This window comes from Branchiostoma lanceolatum, chromosome 5 (genome assembly GCF_035083965.1).
Source record: "Branchiostoma lanceolatum isolate klBraLanc5 chromosome 5, klBraLanc5.hap2, whole genome shotgun sequence".
NCBI lineage: Eukaryota > Metazoa > Chordata > Leptocardii > Amphioxiformes > Branchiostomatidae > Branchiostoma > Branchiostoma lanceolatum.
The window spans coordinates 22,395,043-22,412,055 of record NC_089726.1 but is presented as its reverse complement, the minus strand read 5'-3'; the positions used below and the strand labels follow the sequence as shown (position 1 = coordinate 22,412,055).

Here is a 17,013-nt window from a genome sequence, read left to right as displayed (position 1 = left end):
GCAGAGAGTAAGTGGTATAGGTTTGGGCCCCCTAGCAACTTTTTTGGAACTGCAGGGGTAGGTTTTGCTTCAGACTTTGAAAGGGAATAACTCAAGAAGGGCTTGATGGAAGGTCATGATTTTTGGCAAGTACATAGCTTGAGCGATGATGTACATGATTGGATACTTATTATGCAAATCAGTAACTAATTTGCATAATTAATGAGGAAAGTTTATACATCCATCAATTTCCATGATAGGACTCGCAAACATGTGACATATGTAACTGAGGAAGAGAGAAATATTAATAGATATCAGCTATGCAAATGAGAACCTCATTTACATAATTAATGAGAAAATACTATAACTCGAGATGGGCTTGATGGATGGTCATGATTTTTGGTATGTAGATAGCTTACGTGATGCTTTGTATGATTGGATGATAATTATGCAAATCAGATTATAATTAATGAGGCAAATTTTAAAAACCTGCTGTGTTCCATGATATGACTATTCAAATATGTGACATTTGTAACTGAGGAAGAGAGGAATGTCAATAGATAGAAATTATGCAAATGTAGGCCTAATTTGCATAATTAATGAGAAACTACTATCATTCCATACTAGTAAATAACGGCAATTTCATACTTGTGGCATTTAGAAGTTGTGTGAATGTGAACACCATTGAATCAAATTATGCTAATAAGGAGCTTATTTGCATTATTGATGAAAAATGTTAGCATAACCTTCTTTGTTAAGCTCATAATCATAACAAGGAGGTTTGGACAACTTATGTTATTTGGGTGAGGAGGATCAACTGGTATGATTTTTCATTGATGAAAAACACTCCTAATACGTCAGTCATAAAGGTCAAAATCATTTGGCGAAGGTATGAGGTCGTAGAACTCTTGTTTTCCTTTGGTTTCAATACTTTATTTTGCTTGATATTTCAGCTCAGGGCCGGGCTCACTTGGTTACAGAGACCTGTGGGATACAGTCAAGCTTGCTTTATAGTTCTGTTACAGGCATTTTTTTTTATTTGCTTTGTTCTGTTTCACTTAAGTTGTCACGGGGAGCCTATCTCGGTAGTATACCATACGTGTGTTACACACGAGAGCACTCTTGTTACTCCTGGAAGGAGGATGACCTCCTTCTGGGAGTATTGGAAATGCTTTTGCTTGCGCGTTCGCAGCTAGAACTCACGATCCTGTTGTCGCATTGGTGTGTAACTTGACATATCGTTTGCCTGGTTGGGCGTGGTGATGCACAATGTCTTTGTTACAGCGTAACTACTTTTATCGTCAATGCAATATCGTAATTGCACCCCTATAATTAATGGCATGTGCCACTGGCCTGCCATAGAGACCATGCTATAATCCGTTCCGCATGGCTGCAATACTTCATGCAGATACGGGGTACAAAGCTTCCCTACTTGCTGTGATCGTATAGTCACTGTTGCATTGTAAAATAGACAACGTGCATCACCACACGCAACCTATAGCAAACGATATGCCAAGTTACATATCAATGCGGCAACGGGAATTGTGAGTTTTAGCTGCGAACATGTGCAGAGTGACCTCCTGTCTGTGTAATAACTATGCCGTGTCCAGTCGCAGCTCGCCTACTAGTGTGTGCGCACGGGACTGACGGGGCACTTTTACGCACAGTGTGAAAATCGGAAATCTCTGGACCTTCAAACTTACCACACTTGTAGTTTGTAATACGGAGGCTGTGACAATGTAAAAAGTTTACGCAGGGGATGAAAGATTGTTGAGATATGTTTCTCAGAAAAGTGGCCGCCGGCCGAGGCCAGTGCTGCAGAATATTACTAAATAGCGATTTGATTTCTAAATAGTGATAAGTGGCAAACAGATAGTTTATTGCAATCTAATACCAGGGTAAAAGTCAAGATTTATTTCATCGTTCATCCCAAATTGCAACTTTCACACAAAAAGTAGGTTGCAGAATTATTCACTCCCCAAGAGGGTCTGTCTTTAGTACTTCGTGCAGCACCTCTAACTTGGGTCTAACCTGCAATTACCTGGTGCAAACGGGAACGATAGCCTGTCAAAAGGTTCTGGCAGCTCTCTTTATGAATTCTGGCCCATTTCTCCCGTCTCCAGCTCAGCAATGTTCTGAGGTCCACGTGCCACAACAGCTTTCTTCAGATCCCACCAGAAATTCTCAATTGGGTTTACGTCTGGAGGCTGTGATGGCTACTCAAGAACCTTCCAGCCCTTTTCTCTAACCTGGCTTGAATCCTTTGTGGATTTTGATGTGTGTCTTGCTGGAAAGTCCAATGACGCCCCGGCTTCAACTTCTTAATAACAGACTCACTAAGTTCATCCACCCTCAGCGTTAATTGGCTCCGGGACCCGGCTTCCACCACGCTCCTCGGCGTTGCGGATGATTCTCAATGACTACACAGAATGGTCAACTGTCACCTTATATAGTATTAGGTGATGTCATTGACGGATTGATCCAATTATCGCGCAGTGTAAATAGGGAAACCCATTGTTATCGATACTGTATACCGCCCACCGAGCACAACCACAGATTTCTTTAAAATCCTTGAACAAGCCATGACTGCCGCCACGGGGCTGTCTGGTTAAGTTTTTGTACTTGGTGATCTGAATTGTGACACTCTTTCTAAAAGCTCCAGTAAGAAAATAGAGAATTTCTGTGGTTAATTCGAAGCCACTCAACTTGTAGACAAGCCAACACTTATTACTGAAAACACATCTACATGCATTGACATAATCATTACAACCAGCCTGGCACGGCGTATGCGCCACAGGACTCAGCGACCACTCATTCACACACGCCGTAAGAAAGTTAACTCTATCTAGTCCGGGCTTTTTTTTACTTCTGGGACGGGGGGGGGGGGTCGGCTCATTCGGCCCCTCATAACTTTCAAACGGAATCATGTATCATCACCAAATTTGCAGGAAGTGATGGAAATGCAAAGATTAATAATTCTTGTTTTTTTGTAACGTTATAACGTAATATGACGTAATTATGACATCATTGATGTCATTTATGTGCTAAAACCGTACAAATAGGGAAATCCCGTTTTACCTAAAGGTATTGACCAATAACTTGAAAAGGTACCATATTGATATCAAAATCTTCCAAGTTTATGTTGACCACATTGACGTCAAAATGTACGTAGTAGATATGTATTCAGCTATCTCTTGGGATCCGCCATCTTGGATAGGCTATCTTGAAATTTGTGAAGATACATTTTTTGCGAATTGTAACACCAAAACACAATGTAAGACTAGAAACGTTAATTTTACTGTTTTTGCTGAAAACATACCCGGTAATGACGAATTTGAAGCGGAAAAAGGCTGTTTACACCTAAGCTAATGATATTGGCCGCCATCTTGGATTTTGACCGATTACGTCATCAAAAAAGCATAATTCATGAATATTAAATCATGAAAGTTACATTAAATTATATATGATGTTAATGATATGGGAAAACAACTGAGGTTGACCAAGAAAACCTTGAAACCTGAATATTAGTGAATTTTGTCAAATATGCCTGTCAGAAACCCGTTGCCATGGCAACACAAAAAATACTAAACTTATACTATTATTATAAAATTGTTGCCAACAAAATTCTAGGAAAGGTCACCAAGTTTGGTAGTCCTAGCACACATCGTTAGGCAGTTCTACCACGTCAAAGTTGGCGCGGGCACTTTTAAACCCCCCCCCCCCCCGATCTAGATAGGGTTAAAGCAACCAAGACGTGCTCCTAGAACAGCCACAGTTCGTTCCTACAGATCCTTCCGAGAGGAACTGTTTAATGCACCCTGGAGCAAGGTGGAAGAGCACACTGATGTTAATGAAGAACTGGACTGTTTTCATTCCATACTAAACAATATTTGTTATAAACCGTACGTATTCGAGGACATGAGCCACCCTGGATAACACAGGAATACCTGTCGATGGTCCGTGACCGAGATTACTACTTCCACCAAGCTAAAAAGACAAAACACCCAAGTACATGGCAGACAGCAAAGCGATTACGCAACAGATGTAACAATATGGCTCAGTAGAAAATTTACCACCAAAATGAAATTGAATCTAAGTGCAATGATAGTAAAGGTCTTTGGTCAACATTGAAAACACTCAAGCAGGTCAAGCTAAACACGCTGATAAAGTTCCGAAACAGAGTGAAAACAACATGAATGAATCTAATTCATACTTCACGTCTATTAGAGCTAAACTAGCCGCAGCCTTCACCAGTGTGTATATGTCAATTATAGGACCGCCTAAGGCTATGTTTGATTTTACCAACATACCAACTGAATTCACACACAAACACCTGCTGAACATCCCTCTTGGCAAGAATACAGGGGCGGATGGAGTAAGTAGCACGCTAATCGACAATGCTGCTCCAGCCATAGCGGTACCACTTACATACAATCTGTCACTCTCAACAGGAACCGTACCCCCTGACTGGAAGAAAGCCAAGGTCACACCATTATACAAGGATGGGGACAAAACTGACTGTAGCAATTATCGACCAATATCAGTCGTTCCATCTTTCATGAAAATTTTTGAGAAAGCAGTACATGCACAAGTCTACAAATTCCTCACCGACCACAACATCCTGAACCCCTCACAATCAGGATTCAGACCGAAACATTCCACCACTACGACATCAATAAATGTGACAGACACAATCCTAGACAACATGGACAATGGGCTTTTGACAGGTGCAATTTTTCTGGACCTTAAAAATGCATTCGACACAGTGTCCCATGAAATTCTACTTGACAAACTACGGATAAAGGGTATCCTTTATCAATACAAAGGGTATGCAAGACAATGAATTGTTGTGGTTTCAGTCAAACCTGTCAGACAGATGTCAGGTAACAGTCGTAGACGGTACTACTAGTGACTGCCTTGGAATAGCTGAAGGCGTCCCACAAGGTTCCGTTCTTGCACCGTTATTACCTTCGCCGGGAATGTATGCATTCGCGGTAAGGTTATGTTATCGGTTACGCCAGCTGTAAAGTGGGTCCGTATGTATGTCGAGATCATAAGTGGAGAGAACTTTGACGGATCTTGCTGATTTTTGGTAGGTAAGTGGCGGTTGTGGAAACGAAGGTCAAGTTCGAAAATGGTTAACCTGACGTTTTCCTAAAGTGCTCCAGTGGACTTTTTTGTTAGTGTGTTTGTATGTAGACAACATAACTCGACGTATTGATGATGGATCTGCATGATTTTTGGTGGGTACGTAGAGATTGTAAAAACGAAGCTCAAGTTCAAAAATGGGTCACCTGGCATTTTCCTGCGGTACTGCAGTGGGCTGTTTATGTATGCGTATTTGTTTGTTGACAGGATAACTCGAGAAGCTGTTGATGGTTGTGCATGATATTTAGTGAATAGGTAGATTTATTAAAGGGGAAGGTCAAGTTCGGTGATGGGCCTCCTAGCGGGTACTTTGGGTACTGCAGTGTAGCTTCAAAGTTTGAGGTCGAATTTTCTGCAAGTGCTACGGTCATGATTTTTGTGTGGTAGATAGTCCATGCCACATGAAGTAAGTTGTGCACGTTTGGGCCCTCTAGCGGCTTGTTTGGAGCTGCAGCGGGTGTTTTTAATTTAGTTGTTTTGACCTTTGGACATGAATAACTAGAGTTATGGTCAACGGATCGTCTTGATTTATGGTATGTAGATAGCTCGATTAATGATTTACATAATTGAATATTCATTTTGCAAATCAGGAGCTAATTTGCATAATTAGCAAGGAAAGTTTATAAATCTGCTGCCTTTCAAAATAGGACTCTCAAACATGTGACATATATAGCTGAAAAAGAGAGAGGTATCGATAGATACCAATAATGCTAATAGCTACCTATTTTGCATAATTAATGAGAAAATACTAATTGAAAATACCACAATAGTAAATGATTGGAATTTCATTCTTGTATCATTAGGAAGCTAAGTAAAGGTGAACAATATCAGACAAAAATCATGCATGACAAGGCCTCATTAACATAATTTATAAGGAAATGTCTACAATTCCCTTTCAATTTGCTATTCTTAAGTCTATTTATTCAGGTTAAATTGCACTGACAGGTGACCTAGTTTACCGGAGCAGGCTCCCTGTGAGACGTCCCTGGAGGACACATGTGATACTTTACTTGCCTGGTGCAGGGCTCTGTTTTGGGGTCAGGGAGGTCACATGGGCAGCCTTACGATCTAACGCTCTCCCTGTTGGAAGGTATAGGTTTGATAAAAACTGATTGATATGTCGACTATGAAAATATGGGCATAATTGAAGCAAATACATTGCCAACAAATTGCCTTATTTTCTGTAGTAAAGATAAAAGTTATGATAGCAATTAAGCAAAAATATTCTTACAGTGATTATTTTCATAACTCTTGGGAGAACTCGTGTAGGTATAGGTATGGGTTTGTTTTAAACTTTGAAAGAGTCTCAATACTAGTAACTCAAGAAGGTGATGACGGATCGTCATGATTTGTAGGGATGTACATAGTTTGAGTGATGATTTACATGATCGTTTAAGAATCATGCAAATCAGGATCTGTGATGTGAAAAAGTATACAAACCCTTGCATTCCATTGTAGTCAAACACGTGACATGTAACTGAGAAAGAGAGGAATATTGATAGATATCAATTATGCAAACGAATACCTAATTTGCATAATTTATGACAAAATACTATAATTCCAGAGTGGTAAATGATGGGATTTCATTCTTGTGGCGTTTGGGAGATAATCAAATGTGGACGTTATCAGACATAAATCATGATGGCCTCATTTACATGATATATGAGGAAATGCTACAATGGCCCTCTTTTCTAAGATTTAACTTTAATGCTGTGTATTGTGTAGAGAAAAGGATCACTTGAAATTCATGCAATCGAGGACCTTATTTACATACTGAGTGATAAGCATTCACTCGAAAAGGCTAACATAAGTCGGCGAAGATATGAGGTCGTGGAACTCTAGTTATTCATATTGTACATAAATGACATGTCAAACTACATTACCCATGGTCATATAGTACTCTATGCTGATGACACGGCACTTTTCTATGCATCGAAGTCTGTTACTGATATAAATAGAGACTTAAATGCTGATCTCCGCAATATTGAGAGGTGGCTGGATGCAAATAGACTGACACTTAATCTCCGTAAATGCTATGCTGTTTGGCACTGTGAGAAGGCTGCGTCTAGGTAATGAACAACTAAATCTTACTCTTTCTGGAACGTATTTGGAAGTGGTTTCATGTTTTAAATATCTAGGTGTTTGGTTAGACCCCTGTCTAACATGGAACTTACACATCAACAAACTGTGCAATGCGGTGTCATCTAGGATAGGAGTGATAAGACGTTTAGTTTCCATTTTACCACCGAAGACACTGTCTATGCTGTTCAACTGTATGGTTCTTCCAAAGATTGAGTGCTGTGATACTGTTTGGGCCGACTGTGGGAAATCTCTCTCTGATAATCTCCAGAAACTCCAAAACCGAGCAGCACGGCTTGTCCTCGGTCTTTCACGTACAGCACATGTGGATAATACACACTTGCCTGCATTAGCTTGGAGTTCCCTCGCATCTCGCCGGCAAATGCACCTCCTTCACCAACAAGTCCCAGATTATCTACAAATATTTGACAAAACATCTCACACCTATGCAACAAGACATAATTCAAATTTATCATTGCAACTTCCGAAAGTCAGACTAGAATCCGGCCGTAGAAAATTTGCGTACAGGGGTGCATTTGCTTGGAATGATTTGCCGGCTACAGTCAGAGTGTCCACGTCGCGGGCCTAACTTTCAAAAAGCTACTAAAGCATCACTGCTGACCTCTGACCTCCAGACCCGGCCTGCCACATCGACTTGATTTACGGTATATGATTTTGATCTCGCGCTTTTTGTTCATGTTGTTCTGTGCAGGGCACGCCTGTTAATGCTTAGGTCACAATTGGAAAAAGGGGCCCTGCCGGGTAGTTCCCGGGCCGTTTTTGTCACTTCCTGGCGTGACCCCTACGTGGCCCCGTGGGGCACCCTGCGGCTACCGGGCCATTTTTGGGCCCGGCGGGGACCCGACACAAATTTAACTCTGACTTAAATTCAACCCGGGCCCCGCGGACAAAACGTCGCCGTGACCTCAACGTGAGAACACCGCGAGGTACCCCTACGGGTGCCGGCAGTCCACCGGGACAAGTAATTATTTGTCTGTTTGCTTGTTTGTTTGTTTGTTTGTTTATTAATTTGCACAATAATAAAATTTATAATACGTAATACGATAAACAATAGATAAAAACAGGTTTGGGAGGAGGAAAAAGCGTATATAGCTTATACCAAGCACATTATATAGTCCTTGCTTATACTAGGCCCTCCTGGTCTATACTTGATTATGAATTATAAATAATCTAGCAAAACTATACATAGAATACGATAACTATAGATAATGATAAGCAAATAATTAAGTATAGATTAAAGTTAGATAATAACTGAACATTTGACTACTACATGTTCCTTTCCTTTCCTTACTTCAACAGTGGGCTATAATGGGTTTTAATGGCACTTTCAAACGCCAGAAAAATGTGATTGTTTGCATATTTATTGATATCGTGGATATCTAGTTTTTTGTCTCAGCAAAAGTCAGAAGCAGTTGCTATCCTTGTGAATTTCTTTTGGAGAGTTGTAAGAGGATGTAGAATTGCATGGTAGGCGCATCCCCAAACAATGTTACAGTAAGTTAAATATCGGTATATAAGACTGTTGCATATGATATAGTTGTGAAAATCTTTTGAGGGATGATGTATTCGATTTTCACAATAACTTCAATTCTTTCAGCAAATTGATTTTTACTTATAGCAGAGATTGGGCGTTTGAGTTTAATTTTTCATCTATTATTACCCCCAAAACGTTGGTCTGTTTCTTTTGTCTATTAGGAACATTTTGGCCTTAATGATATCATAACTTTGATTTTTACTTCATAAAATAAGGCAATCTGTCTTTGTAGACTTTGTTTGGAACTCATTTGCTTCAAACCATGTACTTTCCACATATCTTAATTAGCCAGTTGTATCTGAGAATCAAAGTTTTGTGGGAAAGGGATATGTTGGTGCCATCGCCAAAGAGTATAGAATTAACTATTGTTTTGAAGTGTGTGTACTTCTTAAGACCGGGTCAAGTGTGTGACGTTACAGATCAGATGAGTAGAACTAAGGCGTAAACTTCGTATATCGTGTTTTTTATTTAGCTCCAGTGCAGTTTTATATACCCCCGAGAGTGCCCACGAGGAGCCTGCCTGATGCCCGACCGTCGTTCGCGGGGCATTCCGCAGGGTCCCTACAACTGCCCCACCTGGATGTGATAAGCACGCGGTACCCTGTCGGACCCCACAGGGGTCGCTACAAGACACCGTCAGAGCAACTGACGGGTACCTGCCGGAGACTGACAATGAAAATTTTACAAAAATGCCACCGAGTGCCCGCCGGAGCACCCCGGGACCCCTGCAGGGCAGCGTGAAGGAAACTTTTAATTGTGACCACGACAGCCGGTGCCCCCCAAACATCAGAGCCCGGCCGGGGCTACATCCCCGACGGGCACCGGCGCAATTGTGACCTAAGCATAAGTAGTGTGGTTAGCACTGAGAGCATCCTACCCTGTACAAAGAAAACAGAAATAAATAAATGAATAAATAAATAAATAAATACGGAAAAGTCCTGTACGACCAAATGATTTTAACCCTATCTAGACTGGACTCCCCCCCCCCCCTCATAACTTCCAAACGGTATGGTGTATGGTCAAATTTGCCGGGGGGGGATAAGCATGTAAATGTTAATCACTCTCCATAATTAGCCCTGATTATTTGGCGAAGATAATGTGTTAGATATGAATACTAATCTTACCTTAGCTTCTTCCTAGTATTATGAGAATTTACAACCTCGTCGTTAATGGGAAACATCGACTGTGCTCAGCCCCCCAAGGGATGTACCATGGCAAAAGCAAATAGAAATGAAAATCAAAAATAAATATGATGTGTAGCTTTTACATGTAGCTTAAAAAGACGAAAAGGGCTTCATATTGACAATCGTGGTAAAGAGGGTATCAAACCACGTCAAACCGAAACCACCATAACTACTTCACGAAGGTTTGTGTCATAAGAACAATTATCGTCCCTTGTGGACGGGATAATATTTGACATATTTGGCCGCTTTAATATATATAACGTTATAGATATCTGTTATAACCCTAAACAAAATGCATAACTTTTATCGCAATATGAACAGGATTCCTTAGCCGAAAAGCGATCAAAACATAACCACCCCGACCAATCAAACCACGTGAATCGCATATTGAAACTCAGATTCGTATCAGCCATTTCCCGACAAATCCCTTTCTAATTTGCGTTAACGACTTCATCTGACAAAACAAACTCACCAGTGAGATGGTGGAAGGTGTCAGCTTTCCAAAGATGTTTTCAGATTGGCAATTTTGGCACTTTGGAGGTGATTGAAAGCGACCGCGATTTAACGTTTAGAGAAAAGTATTAGAAACTATTTTTTCTAAACGTTAAATCACGGTCGCTATCAATCACTTCCAAAGTGCCAAAATTGCCAATCTGAAAACATCTTTGGAACGCGGACACCTTCCACCATCTCACTGGCGAGTTTGTTTTGTCAGATGTTTGATTGGTCGGGGTGATAATGTTATCAATTATTCCAAGGGGTCTCTGATATCGGCTCTGATACTGGACACCAGTCCCACATGTAGCACCAGATTGGGTTCCACCTTATACCGAGCTAAACCTTTGTCTATGGCAAAATCCGACAGAGCGAAGTCCAGCGGGTATCTCTCTTCACAAGTCCCCTTCTGCAGAAATGCAGCTATCTCAGCCGCCATGTTTACTGGGTAGAGAACTGCGGGTGTACAACAGAAGGGACCAGTAGTAATGGTATAGAACTGTGCGGAGAGTCTGCGAAACTGCAGTAAGTATTGCCTACCAACTGTCCAACACAGCAATACCACATACACAAACCCAAGAGCAAAAAGTATACATCTTTTTTGTGTCTTCATCCCTTTTCTGTGCAATGCAAGAAGGAAAGCGGTCCCACCCAAAAGGCCAACTCCTGTAAGTTCTAGAAAGGATCTTAAGTCGTTTCCGTAACCTTGCCACCTTTCTATATTGTATAACTTCATAAACGCCCAGTCGTCGCTGTTGTGTACGAGCTCCCCCTGGCGTGTTCTCAGTTTCAGTCGGTACTGCAGCTTGTGCCGTAAGACGTGGAGCATGTCGGGAGTCGGAAGTGCGTCATCTTCCACCATCAACACGTAATCTGGGTTCAGCTCCACGCTCTTTTCTAGACAAAATATATAATCCAGCTTTTCTCTCTCGAACCTGTCCTTTTCTTCCGCTTGCTCCTGTTTAAGTGGAAAATATAAAATAGATATTACATAAGTACTGGATTTAATATGTTAAGATATAAATGGCCCGTTTTAAGCCAGGGTTGCCGGTAGTGATCGTGAAGAAGAGAAGATGTGCATGCTACAGATTTCACATTTCTCCGCTTAGCTGCTGGACCGTTAGCTATATATGATCATATATAGTCTAGCGTCACAAGTTTTTCAACTGCAGCTATGTAGTATAATGGGGAACAAATTTGGGATCCAATCAGTGATGGGGATGCGGTGTGAAATTACGATGAAGCCGACAGAAAAGCAAAGAACAGCCTTGCGAATTGAAAATGGTTTCAAGAAACAACCTCGTTCTTCTCGCGGTGCACGACGGGAACGTACTTGGACAGGAAGACCGCCTCATGGTGAGCTTCCGGCGGGAAGTTCACATTGCACACCTGTGGTGACGTCAACATAGAACGAATTACGAATTCGTATGGTGACGTTACACAATGCGGATAACTATCTATATATTAGGTAATAAGGTCCACACACTCACTACTGTTTGTAGTATCCTAGTCAAGCTTAGTGAGTGTATGAAGCTTTGTAGCTAACGTCCATATTGTGAACCGTTAAATAGCACGACTCCAGGGAAGTGTACATGAATGGCATTACTAATGGATTGGAATGGAGATCAAATAAATAAATAAAAATTCAACACGGAACTCCTAGACATGAACCGTAGAAATGTCAATGACATCACATTAATAAATTTTTCAACCACGAGGTTGTCAAGTAAGTATTGTACACCATGGTTAAACCTGAAAGTTGCCAGAGATACATTTGAACTTGTGCATACAATTACAATCATGTTGTTATAACAGAACTAAACCAAGCACTGAAAATTCGGAAAGTTGATCTTGGTTGAGTATTTTCTTTTTAAGTCTTTATCTAATGTATTGCATTATACAGTATATCATTGGAAAGCTTATTTGTTGTCCATGAATGCAATAGACGAACACTTCTTAGTGAGCGCAGGTCAGGAAAAAAGTGTATTGGTCATATGTCCGTTGGGTTTGAATGATTAGCATTATGTGTTATATCATTGAAAAGCTTGTATATCTTCCTTTAAAACCATACTTCATATTAAGTCAATGCTTTAAATTTGTACAATACGCAACATGCCAGGTTTCGTAAATGTGTCACCACAAAAAGCACCACATCCCCATGACAACGTCATTCGGTGAGGGAAATTTCGGCCTTCCTTGTGAAGAACTCAACTCTGATATTCGATCTTTGAATGTAGAATCATGACAAATTTGGTGTCATTGTAAAAAGTACAATAAAATTCTATACCATTGATAAAGTAACAGCAGAGAAATGATTGATGTGCTGAGAGGAATTTTTTCATACACGGCGGTTTCTTAATGCCACATGCCTAACGATTTCAAGAGATAGCAAACACTAAGAAGCCTTCGGGTGTACCTGGAACACAACGTCGGCTCCCTCGTGTTCCAGTAGCTCCGCCAACCGTGTCACCACCTGCGTCAGGTACCTGGGTTCGGTTAAACCGTTCCGTGGTTGCCTGGCAACTGTTACCACAGTGATGGCCAGCTGGGGTTGCACCTGCTTCTGCACCAGTCGGTTGAGTCGTCTGAAGACCCTGTCGTGTGGACCATGTCTCCTCAGATACTCCTCCGCGACTGCTATTCTTTCCTGATTTTCTTCTGCCATGCAAGCAATACGTTTAATCGCCAAGCGAACGTATCGTACATGCACAATTTTATCAATTTTATGACCTTTTCGGAGAATGGTATGATACATTATGTTGAGAGTACAAAGTTTAACGCGTTCAGTGAAAGGCCAGTAGTGGCAAGATATTGGACACAGTAGAACAAGGGTAATTTCAAAACCTACCAAAAAACCTACCAAAACCTCGAGACAGCAAATTAGATAATTCACTGTATTTTGATTGTAAACCACTTACAGTGATAGGACATTAGGCGTTGATTGACTAAATATAACCAACCTACACGGGGGGGGGGTCGTATTATCTCTCCCTAGGGAATTAGCCGTCAGGTCAAAATGTTTAAAGGAGCAAGGACTGGGAAAATATTAACTAACTGATAGTTGGGAAATCTCAACTAACAAGGATTGGAAATATCTAAACTGTTAGAAAGGTATTGCTCACAAGGGTACTCACAGGGTTTTGCAATATGACCGGTTTTGTAAGGTACCATAGGTACGTTTGGAACACAGAAGACAGAGGGAATCTTCACTTAACTACATGTATATTCCTTACAATACGGGTCGTTTAGCAATAAGTATTAGTTTGTAAGGTTCCGTTTCAAGCTAAGCCACCAAAAGTTTTTCGTCTAGTCTACCATTTCAACCTTACAACCTTACATTTCGGCTAATTAACAATTCACCACGGGTGGCCACATATTGTTAATTAGCCGAAACGTAAGGTTGTAAGCTTCTGTTTCAAGCTCAGCCACCAAAAGTTTTTCGTCTAGTCTACCATTTCAACCTTACAACCTTACATTTCGGCTAATTAACAATTCACCACGGGTGGCCACATATTGTTAATTAGCCGAAACGTAAGGTTGTAAGCTTCCGTTTCAAGCTAAGCCACCAAAAGTTTTTCATCTAGTCTACCGTTTCAACGTTACAACGTAAATTTTCGGCTAATCAACAATTCACCACGGATGGCTACATATGATTAATTAGCCGAATGTAAGGTTGTAAGCTTCTGTTTTAAGCCACGAGAAGTTTTTCCATCTATCCTACTGAGTCATGAACATCCCATTACCAGATGGGTACGTCGCAGATATGGTATCGATGTACGCCGGGAATGAGCACACGTGGGGACGTGTTAATAAGAAATTGATTAGCCGAAATGTAACGTTGTAAGGTTCTGTTTCAAGTCAATAGAAGTTTTCCATCTAACCTACCCAGTCATTAACATTCAATTACCAGATCGGTATGTGTCGTAGATAATAATAGAAGACCGTTATTGTACATATCTAACCACTTGGTTAAGTACAGCTAAATGAGCCGTTTTGTAAGGTTATGTTTGCAACACAGGGACACTTTTCCAACAAGCATGAGAATAAGACTCAATTAGGTAAGGGGATTGCCACATTAGCCATGATTTGTACATCGGTATGTCTTGGGATAGAGGCCTGTTGAATAAGTATTTGTATTGTTGGGCTCATAGTCTGTTGCAAAACCCTTTGAATTCCCCTGGGTGCAATATCACTCTATGGTAGGTTTTTTGGTAGGTTTTGAAATGCACCTTGTTCTACCATGTCCAATTTCTTGCCATATATAGATTTTTAAATACAGATTGGCTTTGTTCTTGGTCCAGTGGACCGGACTAGCTGAACGCACCGTGCTGGTCGGCTCTTGAACGTCAGATAGAATGGCTAACATATTTCTATGAGTTGTTCTGGAGAATAGTTTCAGTTTGGCGGCAATATGTGCCTCTGATTTGAAAAAGAATCGATTTGGATTTTCGTTGGTTGTTAAAGTATGACAACAAAGAAGATTGGCAGATTCACCTATAGCTCGATCAAGATGTTTCATCCTGGATGTAGTGACGTCATAACGGAAGTACATAGAGTAGCGCAGTTCACTGCACAGGAGCGGAAGTACTATGACGTAGGTGATGAAGTACAGGACTGCCAATCGGTAGTACATAATCCTCCAACAAGACAATATCTGGATACTGAGATGTCGGTTTACGTCGGAATAGAAGAAGACAGAGCATTTGTTGAGAGTAAATTTTTGTCATTACCATACAGCAGTAATAAAAACAAATACAACAACAAACATAGGAAAAGAGTTAAAAGATATTTTCCAAAGTGTTAAATAATTAACTAAGCAGCTCCAAAAATAGCATTTGCATAACAATGCCCAGACGGTTTTTGTTTACGTCTTTAGGGGCCTTCATCTTTGAAACTGCACATGCGTACTCGAATGTAATGGACTTTAATAGTGCACATATCGCAAGTGTACCAGTCATTTTCATGTTGGCAGAAAGCTGATATATCATTTCATCTTGAGTACCAGCAGATGACCCCGCGAGGGGCAACTTCGGAAGGGGGAACTCTTAAATTTCAGGCGAGGTCAACGCCCACAGCCGGTTGTTTCAAATGCAACTGAGTAGCCAATTAACGCCGATCTACTGGCACGCGAGGGGCAAGAATGAATCTTTCACACCCTTTGTGTGTCGTCGATGACTGGTTCAATGTTAATATCGGCAATACAAAAAGGAACTTTTCGTGCGACTTCCCTTACTTTGCAGCACATGTTTTGGCAGCGGATTACTTTTAATCCTGTATATGTAGAGCAGAACTACAACTGAAAAGGTTATAAACATCTACACGACCCCTGACTAAGTTCTAAGCTGTAGCACTTCGTATTATACCTTTTTCTTTTAAAGTTCATGTACGGAAATAATGTTCGGCGATAGACAATGTGCTTTCAGTGAGCTCTTTTGAATGCCGGAGGTCCCAGGCTAAGCCGGGCAGGCATCCAGCCTGTTACGGTCCGACTCAACGGTGGGAACCGTCATTAGAACCGTCACTACCGTGCCAGACAGGGCATTCCACTGGGGGGTCAGTGGTGCAGGGGAAGTATGAATATTGGTATGTATTTGTTCTAACGCTGATTGTTTGAAATTTGGGAGTATAACTTCCCCGGGTGCGCCCCTGGGCTGGTTTCAGTAGACTGGCAGTCATTTCCTCGTTGATTACGCAGTAACGTCCGAATTTATGCAACCTATATGCCTGGTGATGTTCAAATTACATATACTTCACTCAAGTATATATAATAGCTGTATATGTCCTCTTGGATAATAAGCAAATTGCTTAGTACATTTTAAGTTCGCATGTAGATCACACCTGAACATGCAGCGACGCTACTTTTATCCCCGATCCATTCTCCATTCTTCTGCATTAACTCACAATACATACAAATTCCCGAAAACTCCGACAGTACCAAGCAGGCAGCAATCGAAGCACCTACCTCACCTATGAACGGACACGGACTGAACTCCCAACGTCTGCTTGAGAATCCTGTCGGTGTCTCAGCGCACACCTGAAGACATAATCATTTCCTTCTGGTTATAGTTTCATTCCTCCTAATCAGCAAGAACTGATTTTGTAGTCAATTCCCTTGTAGCCAAGTTATGTTGTTCCACAGTCGGCAGAATGACGGCTGAGGTTATCATGCAGGTGTGCCTTCAAACGGCTTCCGGTGTAAGATATAGGTCATATAGGTCAAGGGTGAGGGGTCACAGACACTGTGTTACAATACAAGGTGTCACCTGTCATGGGGAGACTAAACAGTTACAATAAATACCAGTAATGCATGTAGCCCTATGGGGAAGTGAAGAAAAAGAAGGTGTCATTATCTCAGGAATCAAAACAACAGACTACAAATATTATTTGTATAGGCTGGGCGCATGGCGTGGACACTGACCGGGTTTTGGTAGCCGTGGCGACTAACGAAGGGAGTTTTTAGCGAAGCCTTAGGGGCAAGCTTAATAGTATACTTTACGCCCGATTTGTAAGAATTCCCAGAATTCCACAGGAATGTCAGGAATCCGTCCGGCAAACTCTGTGGATGCCCTCCTG

General features: G+C 41.2%; 1 protein-coding gene and 1 long non-coding RNA gene across 4 annotated transcripts; both read right to left on the bottom strand.

Annotated features, from left to right (window-relative positions):
* Positions 1-5,248: 5,248 nt before the first annotated feature.
* LOC136435745 (uncharacterized) lies at positions 5,249-7,932 on the bottom strand. The gene is made up of 2 exons (XR_010755895.1): positions 7,829-7,932; positions 5,249-7,621 (listed from the first exon to the last, which is right to left on the bottom strand). It is a non-coding gene; the product is annotated as an uncharacterized lncRNA (long non-coding RNA).
* Positions 7,933-10,594: 2,662 nt separating this feature from the next.
* On the bottom strand, positions 10,595-16,629 carry LOC136435742 (post-GPI attachment to proteins factor 4-like). Of its 3 annotated transcripts, none has more exons than XM_066429439.1 (5): positions 16,403-16,629; positions 14,935-15,101; positions 12,857-13,098; positions 11,740-11,829; positions 10,595-11,398 (listed from the first exon to the last, which is right to left on the bottom strand). In XM_066429439.1, exons 2-5 carry the CDS (start codon positions 15,071-15,073, stop codon positions 10,694-10,696), a joined length of 1,176 nt encoding a protein of 391 aa, XP_066285536.1. In that variant the 5' UTR covers positions 15,074-15,101; positions 16,403-16,629; the 3' UTR covers positions 10,595-10,693. The 3 variants fall into 3 exon arrangements, with proteins under 3 accessions (XP_066285536.1, XP_066285534.1, XP_066285537.1); XM_066429437.1 differs by having other exon boundaries at positions 16,408-16,629; XM_066429440.1 differs by having other exon boundaries at positions 11,142-11,398; positions 11,774-11,829; positions 16,408-16,629.
* Between the last annotated feature and the right edge of the window lie 384 nt (positions 16,630-17,013).

Excerpts from the sequence above, each read along its gene's own strand:
- LOC136435742 (XM_066429439.1), bottom strand. The coding sequence starts at position 15,073 with ATGTACTACCGATTGGCAGTCCTGTACTTCATCACCTACGTCATAGTA. Across the intron at positions 13,099-14,934 it reads ACATCTTGATCGAGCTATAG|AAGAAAATCAGGAAAGAATA; the intron begins GTGAATCTGCCA and ends CTTGCATGGCAG. Across the intron at positions 11,830-12,856 it reads GAGCCGACGTTGTGTTCCAG|GTGTGCAATGTGAACTTCCC; the intron begins GTACACCCGAAG and ends ACGTCACCACAG.